The sequence below is a fragment of the Cibotium barometz genome, chromosome 10 (assembly GCF_041138505.1).
Source record: "Cibotium barometz isolate CiBa-2024 chromosome 10, ASM4113850v1, whole genome shotgun sequence".
Lineage (NCBI taxonomy): Eukaryota > Viridiplantae > Streptophyta > Polypodiopsida > Cyatheales > Cibotiaceae > Cibotium > Cibotium barometz.
In genome coordinates, this window is record NC_141055.1 from 39,366,619 (window position 1) to 39,384,200 (window position 17,582).

The following is a 17,582-nucleotide window of genomic DNA, read 5'->3' on the forward strand; positions in this document are numbered from 1 at the left end:
TCGCGCTCCTCCTTTGCTATGGGTTGCTTCAGTCTACTTTGGATTGGCTTGATGCAAGTGACGCACTGTGATGAGGCGACGATCTGTCAAGAAGCCACTGCGAACCGAAACCCTAAGAATGCCCACTGCAGAAAGAAAACACCATGGCTACGGGTGATTTTCCAAGCACGAGAGAGAGAGAGAGAGAGAGAGAGAGAGAGAGAGAGAAGAGAGAGAGAGAGAGAGAGAGAGAGAGAGAGAGAGAGAGAGAGAGAGAGAATTGGTATATTCGGCTTCCTCCTTGAATCCCCTTCCAAGGCGAGCTTACCCTCTTGCACATAGGAACATGCACCGAGAAACCATGCATGAAATCCAAGTATCCGAGTCACTAAAAAAGGCAGTTTTGATTCATTTTGAAAAATATCTTAAAACCTTTGAGACAGACACATTCATTACTTAATTAATCCCTTGTGAACTGAAACCCTAAGAATGCCCACCGCAGAAAGAAAACACCATGGCTACGAGCAATTTTCCAAGCACGAGAGAGAGAGAGAGAGAGAGAGAGAGAGAGAGAGAGAGAGAGAGATTCGGCTTCCTCCTTGAATCCTCTTCCAAGGCGAGCTTACCCTCTTGCACACACGAACATGCACCGAGAAACCATGCATGCAATCCAAGTATCCAAGTCACTAAAAAAGGCAGATTTGATTCATTTTGAAAAATATCTTAAAACCTTTGAGAAAGACACATTCATTAATTAATTAATACCAAAATAAGATTTTGGTTGCATATTCGCTTGTTGGTTCAGGCCACGCTACAAAGGATACATTTCAGTGTGTTGGGCGCCATCGTGGGCAGGCCCAACAAACGCAACGGCTCAAGCTGGCAACCTACATCAATGCCCTCTTCCCAGGGGCACTCGCCAGGCTCTCGCAGAACTCAACCGTATCCTAGAACCCTACATAATTCTACCCACCACACCAGATCCACGAACTCGTCAAAAGTAAAGGCAACCCGCATTGGGAGCTCATGACGCTGTGTAATGCCATCACGCAAAGAGAGAGAGGGCGGTATGCACGCATGGCCTCTAGAGGAGACAAGATGTCGCTAAAGAAAATGCTTTGCACCAAACAGAAAAAGGAACATTTGTCTAGCATGCATGTAGCGAAATTTTTGCCACATGTCATTCGCCCGCCTAATGTCTTCAACATTAGAAAAATCTCAAACCCCCATTGCAACAAATTAATTAAATGGGGGCCAAAAAAGATTTTGGGTGCATATTGAGATTGTCGTACTCTCATCTATTTTGCCAGGTGTGTACAAGGACCCCAAGTGTGTATATAAGGGCTCCGACTGTGTATACAAGCGCCCTGATATCGATATAACGGCCCTCATACGATCCCATATCCATAGAGCCACTCAGGTGGCGGACATGGCGGTGTTAAACCTGTCCATTTTAGTGTTCGACAGCAGTCTATCTTACTCGTTTTCTTCCCCTTCACCCGCATCATACCGCTCTTGGCACATTCCTCGCCCTCATCCCTCTGCTTCTAAGTCCCGTGTAGGCTTCTGCAGGGCTTTCTCTCTCCCTCGTTCGTCATCTTCTTCTTGTTCCTCAAGATTTCGAAGGCATGCCAAGTTCCAGCGTTTCGAGCAGGGCGAAGAGGAAGCAGAGGCGCAGGCAGCCGCCTTCCGTGCTGAGAGCAATGGAACAGTCTTTGTTGTGGAGGACCTTAACCCTGCCCCAGGAAGCTCTGATCTCTCATCAGATGACAAAGCTGATGATAGGTATGCTCATGATCATCGCAATTACTTATTTTTCAAGTTGATACGCCTCACAAGGACCAGTGATATGCATCCATACCTACAATCATATGCCTTTGAAGCCACAAATTCTTCCAAATATTATTGATTCTTTCCTCTCAATTGGTAAATTGTCAAATATATTTTGCATTACCTGCGTATAGCTTTCCGTGCCTGCTCGTACTTGTCTGTACGTGTCCGTACTTGTATTTGCTACTGTTGCTGTTGACCCTTGTTGCAGCTTGCACCTCCCTTACTTCACAAAGACAAGCCCAGATTTCTACCTAATTTCAGTTTTCTAAAGACTCATTTTAATCTCCAAAAAATGCCTTTGAATCACTAGAGCGTCACAAAAATACTGCAATGAATTTGTGAAATTGGAACCACTTGTCTAACACTTCCTAATTTTCCCAAATTCACAAATACTAATTCGCACAAATTTTACAAAGCAAGCTGGAGAAATTAGTAATGCTAGACTATTGGACCCAACTTGGTTCGGTCATTAACAATTTGTTATCAATGGTATTATGGTTCAATGATGATCTCAATTTCTAAATTGTTGTTTTGCATCAACTCGATGTAGATCATCAACTTTTTCATAAAACTTGATGTTTTGCATCAACTCGATGCAAAAGATCAAGTTTTGTGGAAAAGTTGATGTTTTGCATCAACTCGATGCAAAACATCAACTTTTAGTCTAAAAGTTGATGTTTTGCATCGAGTTGATGCAAAACATCAACTTTTCCACACAACTTGATGTTTTGCATCAAAGTTGATGCAAAACATCAACTCTACCACAAAACTTAATGTTTTGCATCAAGTTTCGGATTGCTCCGAAGAAGAAAGTTGAAGGATCGGAGGCTGATATTCACAAACGGCCTGTTTTAGCGATTTCGTTCATGATGGCATGCTCAGATGACCTATTCCATAAATTTGGAGTAGCAACACGACTATGTTTTGATGCGATATGCAGACATCACAAAGCAATTTGCTGCATCAGCAAATCACTTTGTGACATCTGCATTTGCATGCATTTTTGAGACTTATCTATGTGTTTACTATCTCAAAAATGACACTTTATCAGATGTGGGTACTCTATCCCCTGCCAAACTTTTAAGAAACGTTTCGAAAAGGTTCAAAACCTACAAAACGTTTTTGAAACCATGATTTTGAAACTCATGGTAACTAGGACTTGTAGCTAGTATTGCATGTCTAACTAAAGCTCTATCTCTAGAAAAATTGATATAATCCTTGCCAAAACCCAATGGAGACTTGTTTTCTACTCTTGACGTTTCAAGCTTGAACATGCTGGTTTGTTCCTGTGTGCAACATATGCACAATTTGATGTCTTGTGTGCATGTGCTCAATGAGGTCACCTTTTATTGCACTTAGGAGAATTTGGGCCTTGTGCATGGTGCCCCCTCCCGTGGTTCTGCAAGGCATCATTTTGAAGATAAGGGGTATCCCTTAGAAAATTACTCAAGGCAGACTTGAACCATGGCCGCAGGTTTAACCATTTGATCAAGAGCATATTAGCTTCTACGGTGTCTCTTGTACCTAGAGTCTTTTGGAGACCATAATCCATTGCTGACCTAACTAGTGGCTTATGACCATTCTCACAAGAACATGCTTACATAGTCTTCTCATTTACTTGGCTAATCATATTAATTCTTGTTGCAGTGTGCTGCCAGATGATCTAGAAGGAGCTGTCCTCCATTCCAGCGAATCAACAGCTTATTATGTTTCTGCAGGAGGCACAAGAGCCATAGTATGTGTTTTCTTTCTCTTTAAGACAAAATTGTACATGTAGGTGCTTTGACTAATAACTAATATTTTTTGACTTGATCTTTCCTTAACGCTTGGGAGTTATGTTCATTGTCCTCCATTGTCCTTACAATTTGTAATACTCTCAAAACTTAGGTGGTGGATCTAAAGGAAGAATGCTATTGATTCTTTGTAGGAGGCCACAAGGGTCTATGTCTCAATATTAGTTCATCGAAGTACATGCCTCGTATGACATGCAAGTGCCATTGACCTCCCCCCCCCTCGCCCCCGGCGCCAAACTCCCCCCTCCCTCCCGCAGAAACCAGCACCACCAAAAAAAGAAAAAAGAAAAACTACCTACTATAGAGTAGGGAGCAAAAATGTAAAAGGCAAGTGAAATAACAACATTCTACATAGTTAGCCAGAAAAACATACAAGGCAAATGTTATGAATTCAATGAGTGGAAGATAGGGGGTGTAAACATTTGCTTAGGCACAAAGTGTGGCGAGGGGTCTAGAGTATGTGTATGTCAGGGGTATCTCCCAGATGCAGCAATATATCCTTTGATCATGAGCTTTAGTAGTAAGTCCTTTAGGATCAAGGATAAGCCACGGAGTAGTAGTTTGTTGAATGTAGATTAGGATGTTTGGTGACTATCATTTCATGCGTATTTTGACAGGTGTTTGGGGGGCAATCACTCAGGGGTAAAATTCGACCCAAAACTTTTAGGATAGCTTCTTATGCACTCATCAAAGATGCCAAGGCCACCAAAGAAAAGATGATGCATTAGCGTAGATGATAACCAAATCTGAGACCACAAGAGCAAGTAGAGTGCAGAAAATAGACAGCACAAGAGAAGGAGAGAGATATGCGTGTAACTCTGCTCTATATACACAAGATCCCAAAGTGATACAAGATGATATGACAAGGGGCTGTGGGGGTCCATTATATATGGACCCCAGGCAGCAGTCGGCCTGCTCCAGAGGCAGCCGACAGGTACAACATCTCCACGACCTGCCACATAGACCAATCGGCCAGCAAACATGAGTCGGCCAGCTCTGTACTGCAGTCGGATACAGTCGGCTAGAAGATGTATGCGCCTGCCAGCTCAGGACTGCCCCCCCAAGCCACAGAAAAATGGGAAAAATGGGGAAAAATATGGGGAGTGAGGAAAAATGAGAAAACACCTACAAAGGGCGGGCACACCCACAACAAAGGCCCTGGTGTCTGGTAAAGACAGGAGATGACTTCTAATAGATCTCTGACCTGAGAACCTGTCAATGAGGAGAGTGCAGAGAGCTTGTAGATACCATTCTCCACACCGCCTTCCCAAACAACCTGGCCAGTCTCACGGTCCTGTAGAGCAACTGAATGCTCCTCAAATTCCACCCGAAAGCCGGTCTTGCATACTTCATGCACTGACAGAAAATGAAAACCAAGAGCAGGGACGTAAAGAACACGGGAGGAATACTTACCCCCCTTGCCGTCAGGAATAATCTCCATCCGGCCCTCACTGTGTATCGGAATGGTGGCAGCCACTCTCTGCTACAGTTTATCATCATTTTCTTCTACAGCTTACCTTAGGACAGCAGCCCACTCTCTGCTCACCATCTCACACCACTCGCAAAGGCAGCCCTCTCTGCACCTCTCCATCCCTCAGGTATTGCATCACCAGAGCTTGCACCCCTCTCTGCTCCTCACCACCCCTAACGTATTGCAGCACCCTTGTCACCAGAGCTTGCACCACCACCACTCGGGACAGCAGCCCTCTATGCTCTTCATCACCATTCAGGCATCGCAACACCCTTGTCACCAGAGTTTGCATCATCATCACTTCACCTTCCGTACCATCTCGGAGTGCCTCTACATCCACTAACGAGAGCCTTCGACACCGACCACCTCACAAAGTGCCTTTGCCTCACATCGACACGAGCCTTTGTCACCAACTGTGCTTCAGCTCCGACATCGTCTTTACTTCTGCACCGGTTTTCTACTCAGAGTCTCCTCACATTAGAGGGCCTCTTGTACATATTTTCACTCACCATCATATATACACTCACTCACCCATTTCATGCTGTGTTCTTTTGCTCTAATCTCTCGTACATCTGGTCCTTTCATCCTTTTGCCCTCACATGGTATCAGAGCTATCATGAGCAAAGGGATTGAAGACCTTGAGAGCACAGCATGGATCGTCTACCAGAACTCTTGGAGGACCAATTTTTCTCACCAGAAGTTGATTCTCCTACCTGTGATCTGGACCACACAAGGAATGGGACTTCTTCCTCAGAGGAGAGCCCCGTTCAAGATCTTACTTTGGGAGACGATCAACCCATGTACATCTACTCATCTTCACCACCTTTGCTATCACGATCTCCCTCTCTGACTTTATCAGACTTTGCTTCCAGAGGGGGATACATTTATTCTACCAGTGTGTCAGTGTGGGACCCTAGCATCCTTTATTTTTTCTCATCTTCTCTCATGGTCCCCTTTTTGGCCTGGCATTTTTTTTCTGGGAAAAAGATCCTTCAATTAGTTAAAGAAAAACAGTCACAAAGGGCTAAGTACAACCACGACGGGCTAAATACAACCTCACCTCATATAAGGGCGGGAGACAAATGATCAAAGGGGAAGAGATGCTTCTTGTCATGTGCACACACATGTACATGCTTATCACAGAGGCTAACCCTAAGGAGGTAACAAGATAAAGAAGAAAAGATCAAAACAGAACCGAATTTTTGGAGCATATACTGTGGAGCATCTTGTGGAAGGGGACAGGGAATATTCATGTCGGCTACAGCATTTATGGGTGTTCTACCTTTTCCAGAAGGCAGCCCATGGCTGCAAGGGATTATGTACCTTTTTGTATCATATGAAATACTGAATTTCCAGCTATCTCTCTCTCTCTACCAATGTTGCCAGGCGTTTCTGAAACGGCAGGTATGAAACGGGTTTCATACATTTTGAAACGTTTCATAAAAGGTAAGAAACGGGTACAAAAAGGTTTCATACAAAATAGAAAAAGCATGTATATTTTTAACTTGAAATATACAAAAAAAAAACTGTTGACATAACTTATAAGAGACCACATTGAATTCATTTCAATAAAAACAAAATACATGTAAGATATGATGATATCACAAATCACGTGGGTGATGACTAAATAGAAATCAAAAGGATCACCACGTGGGTGATGAGTCATGACTCAAAATCCAAGATCAAAATAAATAACATGTCCAAAGTACAAACTAAATAACATGTCCAAATAAAATGATGCTAGTAGCTGCTAGCTACTATCTGCATCCTCATGCTCATCCTCATCTGCATCTTCTGCCTCTGCAACCTCACTCTCAGGGTCACTACTGGTAGCCGAGTCCTCAAATGCCTCATCCTCTTAAGGTGCAGGTGCACCACTAGTACTAGCCTCTCGAGAAGATCATGTAGTGCGAGCCGGAGCCATGATCTCCTCATAGAGCATAGAATAGATGTCTCTCTCCTCCTGAGGAATGTCGGGAATCTCCTTGCACTTCATGATATCAATCTTATCTAGATTCACTTAGCGAGGCTCAATGGGATGACCCTTTTGCTCTAGCAATCGGAGATTGCAATGACAAAAGACAAGCCTCTCCAATTGTGTTGTGGAGAGTCTATTTCTCTTTTTCGTGTGAAAAAGAGCCCATGTACTCCAGTTCCTCTCACAAGGCCCTGAATTGCAATCCTTGGAGAGAACTCTCAATGCAATCCGTCTCTCAATGTTATCAGGCCCAATTTCATTGATTGCCTGGCGCATGTGGGACATAATGAACTCCCCTGTAACCACTGTCCCTGGCACCGATGCATCTATGGCACGAATGAACATTGTGCCTTTGCAGGAGGACACAAGAATGTTGTACACATTTCTCTTCCGCACATCTATCCATCCATCACAAAGCAAAGTACAACCATACTTTGCCCCCAAGTGGCCTTGAGAGGCTCCATCTCCATCTCCACAGCCAGTTGCTCCTCGCGAAGCTCAGTAGTGCGCAATGTTTCGTAGGAGGGGCCATCCCACTCACACCCAATGCGGGAGATAGCTCTCATTGCCTTCTTCCATCGAGGAGTCCTGATAATGTGGAAGGATAATCCACATTGAATAAACAACTTCATCAACTCCCTCGTTGCCTCTTTCATGGCAGCCTTCTGCAGCCCTGCCTGCACATGTCCTTTCTTGAACACTGGAAGACTAGTTCTTTTGGCTCGAGGTGCCGAGCTAGAACCACCTGCAACACCACGTGCAACCTCACCACTGGTATCTTCCTCTCTGATACTGCGAGTCCTCTTGGAGACACTTTGACGTGCTTCAGGCTCTCCCAGATTGGGGATATCCTCAAGGGGGATACCTAGCTGCATGGCCTTCCAAGCCTTTAGGCTATCATAGATTTCTTGTGGCACATGCTTACATGGCCTGATGCCAAAACCCTTCGTTTGTGACAAATGTGCCTTCAGCCCGGTGACACTGCCATGGTGCTTATCAGCACAAAAGTTGCATTTCCACTTTTCGGAGCCCGAGCCACCATATCTAGACTCGAAGGTGACATTGTTCCAAAGAGAATCACTTGTTCGAGGCATCCTACAAAGCGGGGATAAATGCAGATTATTGGCCCTGCAAGTGTGACACATAACATAAAGTAATCTCATTATATGATTCATGATTTTAACTATCATCTTGGCCAACAATAGAGCAAGGGGAAGAGAAGGTAGATAGCCTTAGGCCTCAATAGAGCAAGGGTGGAAGATATGCCATAAATATTGATGGAAGAGAAAAAAGCGTGCTGCTTTGTGAGTTGCGCAGAGAAAACCAACATAAAGCAAAACATGAAATTACCCCTTTAGAAGACCTCCACAAGGCCCAAGGACACCAAGGAGCAGGCGGGCTGAGTCGTTGACACGGGCGATGGCAAGCTGACACACAAAACGGTGAAAACATACAGGCGACCGCCACTTGGAAACGTGAACAGAAAAGGTACACCATACGAAACGATTCGATGCGACGGGTTGTAGGTTTTAAAAATATGCATGATGAATAAAAAACGTGTTTCGTACGTTTCAAACATGTACGAAACGCGTTTCTATGCAACACTGCTCTCTACTCTCCCATCTGTCTACGTTTTTGCATTAGCATGTTCTAGATGGTGTTTAGGGCTGAAAGAAGCATCTCAGAGCTTCCGCAGGGGTGCTCTGATCTCTTTAGTCTGCCATGGCATCCAATAGAAAAAGTGAGTATCCTCATTTGCTCCATGGACCGCAATGAGGATATTGTGTTTGGTGAACACGCCTAGGGGTCGGGTCTGGAATAGAAGTCAGCCACTCCTGAGGAAAAGCTGAGTCCATGCTACGCCTGTCTCTACCCGGATCCTTCTCAAGCCTCTCTCCTGCTCCGCCTGAGGTAACTACCTATGTGCAATCCAATCTCCAAGAGACCTGGTTGGTCCCATGCTCAGGGTGCCCTAGGATATATGCGGTCGGACCCCTAGCATGTGGCCACTAGGTAAACGGATTAGGGGGTTCCAGATCAAAGGCTGCCAAAGCTACTCCTCCAAGGCCACTAGAACAATATGTCTGAGGGCTGGCTTGAGATGATCCCTAGCACGAAGTAGGTAAACGGACCCCTAGCATGTGGCCACTAGGTAAACGGATCAGGGGGTTCCAGATCAAAGGCTGCCAAAGCTACTCCTCCGAGGCCACTAGAACAATATGTCTGAGGGCTGGCTTGAGATGATCCCCAGCACGAAGTAGACACAGGCTACGAATCTGTCCTCAAAGGCAGGACTAAAACCAACAGGCTCGCTTCTCTGTGAAGATCCATCTAGTACTATGCGGCCACGGGCCTCCAAGGCTCAGAGTGGGGGCTGAAATCCAGGCCAAGAGGAAATCCTTCCAAGGCTCACCACCGGATAGGAGTCCTCTGAAAATCAACTTGCCCAACAGGGCATGGCTCTGTATAGTTGGATCAATGAGGCCAAGCCCCCCTCTGTTACATGGCTGAATGATCACTCTCCATGCCACCTTGGCCCTGGCTAGCCTCCCATCACTTTCGGATCAAACGTTGTACCTAGCCAATACATGCCCGAGAAAAGGCCCAGCACAAGGTGATGTACCACATGGTGGCAAGCAATACCTGGTTCGCTACCACCACTCTGCCTGCTAGGGATAGCCTCGCCGAGCTCCAGTATAGAAGCTTCTTCCGAATACTCAGAAGAAGCGGAGCGAGCTGCTGCTCGGGAGAGATATCAATGCCAACCTGGCAATCGAGGTATCGGACTGGAGTGCCCCTCGGGATCCATTGGAAAGCCTCAACTGGTCACCAAGTCGGGGTGGGTGCTGAGCCCACCCAAAAACCACACGACTTGTGCCAGTTGATCTGCGCTCCTGATGCACAATAGAAAATCTCTAACGCCTCTCTGAATCTTTGGAGATTCTCGACATCTCCAACAAGGTAGGCTGCTGTGTCGTTTGCAAACTCTGAGTCCAGCAGCTCCTCCTGCGTGCGGAGGGGAAGGCACTATCATGTGCACAGAGTGTATCTACCATGTGCAGCACGCACACAAGACTAGCTTCGAGGCTTGGGGTAGCTTGGAGCTAGGCAGGTTGATTGGCGAGCTGGGCTAGGGATGGACTGACGGGCAGGCACCCAAGTGGGGACGCCTTGATGGGCAGGCATCCAAGTGTGGACGCCCGGTGACCGGCCAAGAGCCTATAAAAGAGTGGCTAAGGTCAGTCAGTTGGTCAGATTCTCGTGAGTCTTTGCGAGAGCTCTGTGGCCAGGAGCCTGGATCTAGTGCAGATGTGCACCTGCTTCATGCAGCCAAGGCTGGCAGCAGTCTCGAGGCCCGCGAGGGTAGCTCTGTGGCGGTATGGGACGTCATGAAGTAGAGATTGGTTGGTGCGTCTTGCTAGTTAGCTTAGCTCGTGGCTCGATGGGGACAGCCAAGTCTTGTGGGTTTTGCCCACGACTGACATGGTTGGGTGGTGAGTCAGGCTTGCATCCCCTTCACATTTTATGCCTTTGTTTTGCAAGTTTCGAGTCTCGTTTCAGGATTGCTCTACGAGGAGACCCTTGGGATTTGACAAACGCAATGCAATCCGTGAAGTCCGGTCTCCTGGGCGGAGAGAAAACTACTCATGGCCTCGTTGACAAACAGAAAGAGGTACAGTGCTAGAGGACACCCCTGTTGAACCGAGCGGGAAAGGGGGAATCTGTCGCCTTGAGCTCCCTGAATGAGAACCTGGCTGTGAGATGCTGAATAAAGTCCTGAGACTCCACGAATCCACTCCATGGGGAATCCCATCTGGCTCATAGTGCCCTCCAGAAAGCTCCAATCCACCCTCATAAGCTTTCTCAAAGTCTAGGAGTAGCACAATGAGGTCCTGCCTGCATCTTGGCCGAAGTTGTAGACTCCCAAAAGGTAAAGATGTTGTCCAGAATGCTTCAATCCTGAACAAAACCAATCTGAGTGTCGTGGTCAAGTCTTGGAGAGAAGGTTGAAGTCGCCTGCTGATGTCCTTGGCCAAAATCTTATAGGCCGTCCCTAGAAGCGTGATGGGTCTCCACTGCCAAATCTCCAATCTATCACCACCCTCCTTGGGAATCAAATGAATCAAGTCCTCTGTGAGCCTCTCTAGCATGGCACCTGTGAGCATAATCTCATTGAAGGTAGCGCGAAGGCCACCTTCCATGAGGTCCCAACGGCAAAGAAAGAAAGAAATAGGAAGCCCATCCGCCCTCAAGTATTTGTCCCTGGGTAATGCCTTCACCGCCTTCGCTAGATCCTCTGAAGTGAAAGGGGTCAATAAGAAAGACCAAAGGGAGGGGGGAACCACCTCTCTCATGTGCCTCCAGACTCTCTCTCACCCATCCATCACCTGGGGGGATAACGGGGCACCAATGAGAAGAGATCGGAAGAAATCTGTGGCGATGGCTCTCACATGCGAGGGATCAGAAACAATAGCTCCATCCTGGTCACGCAGCTTGTGAATACCGTCTTTCATCCTGTGTGGGTCAGCTATCTCAAAGAATTCTCTAGTAACTCTGTCACCGGCCCGAGTCCAGAATGAAGCCCTGGCATGGTATCTATACTCCACCCTCCTCTCCTCAATGGACCGAATCTCCGTGTGGGCGGCAACGATCTGACTCTCAATCCACGGGCTATCTAGGAAACTCTTGAAGATGCTGTAAAGAGGCTAGGCCCCTCCTCAGACTCCTCTTCTACTCTCGAAATCCCTCCAATCTACTCTGGGCTGCGTCCTGTAAGAAAATATTTATCTCCCCAAGGCCATCATCCAAAGTGCACACTGCAGAGCCTGAGTAAAAGTCCAATCTTGCCCATATCTGCTCAATCCGGCTGCAGATCTCAGGGTCCTGAATGAGGCTGTCTGGAATCCTGGAGCTCGCATGCCTATCATGCCTCCATGGGTCCTCTAGGGACAGAATAACTGGGGCATGATCTGAAAATGTAGTGCCTGCCAGAATACCAACCATGCCTCCACCCACTCGGCGACATAAAACCTGTCCAGTCGAGAGAGGTTAGGGCCAGTGCTCTACCTATCCGATTGAGAGAAGCTAAGACTCCCACAGCTACGCCCAAACTCTGGAAGATCCAAGGGTCCTGTCCCCTAAGAATCAGTATCATCTCCCCCCATGCCGCGTCCTCCGCTCTTGAGACTGTGGCCGTGCCACCTCCAAGTTTGTCCTCTGCTGCCTCTATCATGTTGAAGTCACCGCCCATGCACCAAAAATTAGCCTGGGGCAGGGCCTGTCGAACAGTGCTCCAAAAGATAGCTCTACTTGTGGCAGCATTCGGGGCATAAATGTTGAGGAAGCCAATGCTATCCTCCCCAATTAGAATGGTAACCCACTGAGCACGCCTTGGAACTAGGACCCCCGATCCTGTCACACAGATGGTAGAAGCTGCTCAATGACAGAGAGAGAGATACTCCTCCCTACGTCCCTAAAGGGCCGAAGGATGGAGACTAAAAAGTATGACTCTTGCCTGGTAGAATCTTCCCGTAGCGACAAGTACGCCCCTTAGTAAGATGGTGCTCCTGGAGGAAAAGAATGTCGATAGGTCCCCCCACCATAGCTCGTTGCAGCTTTCCTCTACGGACGCCTCGTCCTTGAAAGCATTGAGGCCCCCTAAGCCCTAAATGTTCCATGAGCCAATCCTCATATCAATCTCTATGTGAGGCGGAACTATCGGAACTGCCCTCCACTCGAAGAGTCTTGGGCGCGGGCTTAGACGGGGAATAGTCACAATCTGTTTTGGTATGAAGTCGCACCAAGTGGGCGTGGATCCTACCCTCCATGTACTGCCACTTTGCCCGAGTGCGAGAGTATGCATACTGCATGCTCCATCGATCCCAATGGAGATATCTGTAAGAAGGGAGAAGAGGTACTGCGATAGAGGTATGCATGAACACAAAAAGCAACACCTCCAAGCTGGAGGTCACCATCTCCCCTCCCTGGTCTCTGTGGGCTAATCCACCAAGCTCCATCCTGGCTAGAGACCATAGATGAGTAAGAACGTCGGTGATGCGGAGATCCTACACATGATGTGATAGCTCAACTGCTTGATCCTGAATGGTAGTGGCCACCGACTCTGGATCCCACTCTGTCCTGGGACCAAAAAAGGCCGAGACTTGCCGAGTAAAACACCCTGAAGACCTGAAACAAATCTGCAGGGAATGGGAGAAAAAGAGGGTACGGAAAAAGACAGAGAGGAAGGGGAGGGGTAGGCTCAAGGGGGCAGAAACCCCGGCAAAGAGGGGGAAGGCGAAGAGGGGAGGCACCAATAGGCGAAAGAACTGCCGCGCGGGGGGGGGGGGGGGGGGGTGTTGTGTTCTGGCAGGTGGGAGCAAGGGCTGGGGGGAGGGGCGCAGAAGGGGGGGCGAGCAGATGGCGAAAGAGGGGAGCAGTCAGAGGGTGCAGAAGGGGCTGCTGTCCCGCTGGGGGATGAGGGTGGAGGGCGGCGAAAACTGGGGGGGGGGGGGGGGGGGGGGGGGCGGGGGGGATGATGCAAAGAGGGGGGGCTGAGGGCGCAGGCGAGCAGGGATGGGGGGGAGCGAGAGCTTTCGCACACGACTTCATTTCTACTTTTTTGAAAATGGCATTTTATCCAGCCCTAAAAAGGGGATTTTACTAGATTTATTAGATTTGATTCATCTTTTTGGTGTCTTGCTGCTGGCCGAATGCCCTTTCACTGGACCGACCAGCAGCCCCCCTTACTATATATAGCATAGCCTCTTCATTCAGCATCTTGTACCACTTCATAGACCATATCTGCTACCACACCTGTTGGTGGTTGCTGCTGCCGGGGCCTGCACTACATCTGCTGCATCATCATCGCACATCTGCTCCAGCACATCAGCGTCTTACATCAGTTCATGGAACAGCAGCCCTCTCTGCTATATATAGCTCACCAGCATTTTATCTCAGCTCACGGGACAGCAGCCTTCTCTGCTACATACAGCACCTCAACGTTTTTATCTTCAGCTCATGGGACAGCAGCCCTCTCTGCTACATACAGCACCTCAGCATTTTTTCATGGGACAGCAGCCCTCTCTGCTACACAGTACAGCACCTCAGCATTTTATCTTGGGACAGCAGCCCACTCGCTGCTACAATACTTCATCGTTTTTCCTCTACAGTTTACCTTGGGGCAGCAACCCACTCTCTGCTACAGTTTATCATCGTTTTTCTTCTATAGTTTACCTTGGGACAGCAGCCCACTCTCTGCTCACCATCTCACACCACTTGGGACAGCAGCCCTCTCTGCTCCTCCCCATCCCTCAGGTATTGCAGCACCCTCATCATCACCAGAGCTTGCACCACTTCCACCACTCGGGACGGCACCCCTCTTTGCTCCTCACCACACCTCCGGTATTGCAGCACCCTTGTCACCAGAGCTTGCACCACCACCACTCGGGACGGCAGCCCTCTCTGCTCTTCATCACCATTCAGGTACCGCAGCACCCTTATCACCAGAGTTTGCATCATCATCGACATCATCATCACTTCACCTTCCGCTACCCACCACCACCTCGGGGTGCCTCTGGATCCACTGACGAGAGCCTTTGACACCGACCACCTCACGGAGTGCCTTTGCCTCACATCGACGCAAGCCTTCATCAACGACCATGCTTCAGCTCCGACATTGTCTTTGCTTCTGCAGTGGTTTTCTACTCAGAGTCTCCTCACATCAGAGGGCCTCTTGTACATATTTTCACTCACCATCATATATACACTCCCTCACCCATTTCATGCTATGTTGTTTTTCTTTGAGCTCTCGTACATCTGGTCCTTTCGTCCTTCTGCCCTCACATCTTGGCCCATATTTTCAATCGGGCTCTTTCAGAAGGCCTCCTACCCACGTGGGCATATCATCACATGCATCCATAAAGCCGGAGATGCCATGGATCCCAACAATTATAGGACTATTATGATTGGCCACACATTGGCCAAACTTTATGGGTTAGTAGTAAGTACTTGAGATGGAGCTTAGCACACTGACAACAGGTAAGTTTCCGCAAGTCATTCTCCACTTTGGATCACATCTTCACACTATGAGCCATCATAGAAGAGGCCAAAGCACGACACCGACTGGTTTACTGTTGCTTTGTGGATTTTCGCAAAGCATTTGATACGGTGTCTCAAGCGAGACTACTGTAGAGACTTCAGGATTTGGGGGTACCATCAGACATGATCTGGGGGATCATGGCATTATATGAGTCGGTCATAGTGCGGGTGAGATGCCCAAGAGGATTATCAAAGGAGATCTCCAGTACCATCGGAGTGAAGCAAGGATGCCCACTGTCTCTGTCACCAGCTTGGACATTTCCCAGTCTGAAAGGGGTCTGGTGGACTCCACGATGTTTAAATATTGGAAAGTACAAGCTTTGGGAATGGGGGATTATCCTAGAATACAAAGGACCACACTCCTAAAATTTAGGAGAGTTGCTATTTTTGGCCCGACTCCGATGGAAATTCTGTTCGCGTCATTACATCTGGAATTGAGCAGATACCAAGAGTTGGCAAAGTGCCTATGACAGAATGTCTACCAGTTGGGATATTTTTAGAGGTAAAGATTATGGAAGGACCCATCTCTTAGATTGGGACATGTGGCAAGAAAGTGGACCAAAGTGAGACAAGTGGCCTGACACTTGTTAGAAAAAGGATCAAAGTGAGACAAGTGGCCTCACACTTGTCACTTCAGCTATTGTGTGGCTCTCCACTTGTCATCGTAACCTTCTCTTGCCATTTTAGCTCATGGGAGGCCCAAATCTATAAATTGGAGCCCTCTCTCTTCATTAATAAAGGCTCTCTTGCTGCACACTAGCCTCTACCACCGTTGAAGGCTTCCCTAATGATGGCTACTCTCTTTATCTCTCACTTGAAGGCTGCCCATGAAGAATACCGGCTGTTGGGGACTGTTTTGGAGGCTTCCATCGCGAAGAAATACTGAAGGCAAGGGTATTTAATCATTTATTATGATTTCTAGCCATTGTACTTGTTGTACCAGCATTTGTACTTGCTGTACCAACCCTTGTACTGGCTGTACCAGCTTCTGTACTTGCTATACCACCCATTGTATCGGCTGTACACCAGCTTCTGTATCTGCAGTACCAGCCACCGTACTGGCTGTACCAGTCCTTGTATTGGCTGTACCAGCTTCTGTACTTGCTGTACCACCCATTGTACCGGCTGTACCAGCTTCTGTACTTGTTGTACCTGCTGTACCAACCACCGTACCTGCTATTCCAGCCACTATACCGGCTGTACCAGCCATTGTACCTGCTGTACCGGCTGAATGGAGAGTTGTACTTGCTGTACCCTCTCTATTGCATGAAGACCCGTGGTTTTTGGGGAAGAATCAGTACCCACACGGAGGTATATGGATTATATTGTTGGCTCGGCATTTCTACAGCCTATGTTCCGGCTTGGTTGCCTCGTGTTGGGCTGTGTTATGGCATTTGTATATGGATAATCCGGCATCTCCCGTGGGGAGAGTAAGGCCCTCAAAGCTTGTACATGATATTATTCTCCTTAGTAATAAAATACTCCAAGGGGGGGGTCGGCCCATTCCGGCCTCTATGCGGTGTCACACGTGCAAGCTCCATTTTCAACATTTGTGGATGTTTTGTCCAGCTTTATGTTTTATGCAAAGTGATGATGGATATGTGTTAAGGCTGTGGCCATGTTTAAATGTTTTAATATGCATTGATGGTATCAACAAGTGTGTCAAAGACCCTAGTCCCTCGGGCACCTGCCGCGAGTTACATTGGTATCAGAGCACAGGCTTTCTTGGAAGCGGAGGCTTCCTTCGATCAATAAGGAAGAGAAAAGATCTCAAGTGGGGACCACACTTACCATCATTGCTGTTAAGCATGGCCAGCCGCTTCATAGCTTATGAAGCAAGAGCATGAGCAGTAGACAGCTTGTTGATCTAAGGAATTATTAATTCACAGAATTTTATCGTGGAAGTGTGAAGTTGGCTTTATGTGCACACGTTTAGCACTCTTTCCATATGGATATTGTGCATTATATTATCAAGCTTACAGGCAAGCTATATGGAGATATATCTTATGATATCTTAAGGATATGGTGACGAGATATTTCTTCTAGCTTCATGACCAACCTGGCAAAGAAAAGCTAAGTATACTTTGAGTTTGCAAAGTTAGTGCTTTTGCTATGAAGTGTTTTTGATGTTCACTAACCCTTGTATAGCTATGCAAGGAGAAAGGTGTTGTTGTTTGCCTTGAGATGGTTTCAGGGAAACATTGTTTATGGCTCCCTTTAATGGGATGAATTCTCTTCATGGCTCCCTTTCTTGGACGAGATTTATATAGATATTGGGCTTCACAAGCAATTTCTATGGACGAATCTGTCCGAGTTTATAGAGAAGAAATCTTTGGATATCTCATGGATATGATGCTTTTATGGATAAAGTCCACCTCCACTCCAAGGTGTGTGGATAGCACGGAGTATGTGGTAAGAGTTATGGTATACA

General features: G+C 47.4%; 1 protein-coding gene across 1 annotated transcript in view; it reads left to right on the plus strand.

Moving 5' to 3' along the window:
* The first annotated feature begins 1,342 nt into the window (after positions 1 to 1,342).
* The window catches only part of LOC147634885 (DUF1995 domain protein, putative (DUF1995)), a 75,776-nt gene continuing 59,536 nt past the window's right edge, over positions 1,343 to 17,582 (plus strand). Inside the window, exons 1-2 of the mRNA XM_086804107.1 lie at positions 1,343 to 1,764; positions 3,460 to 3,547. Coding sequence (XP_086660233.1) covers positions 1,409 to 1,764; positions 3,460 to 3,547 — 444 coding nt within the window. The 5' untranslated portion in view covers positions 1,343 to 1,408. The remainder of the gene's footprint in view (positions 1,765 to 3,459; positions 3,548 to 17,582) is intronic.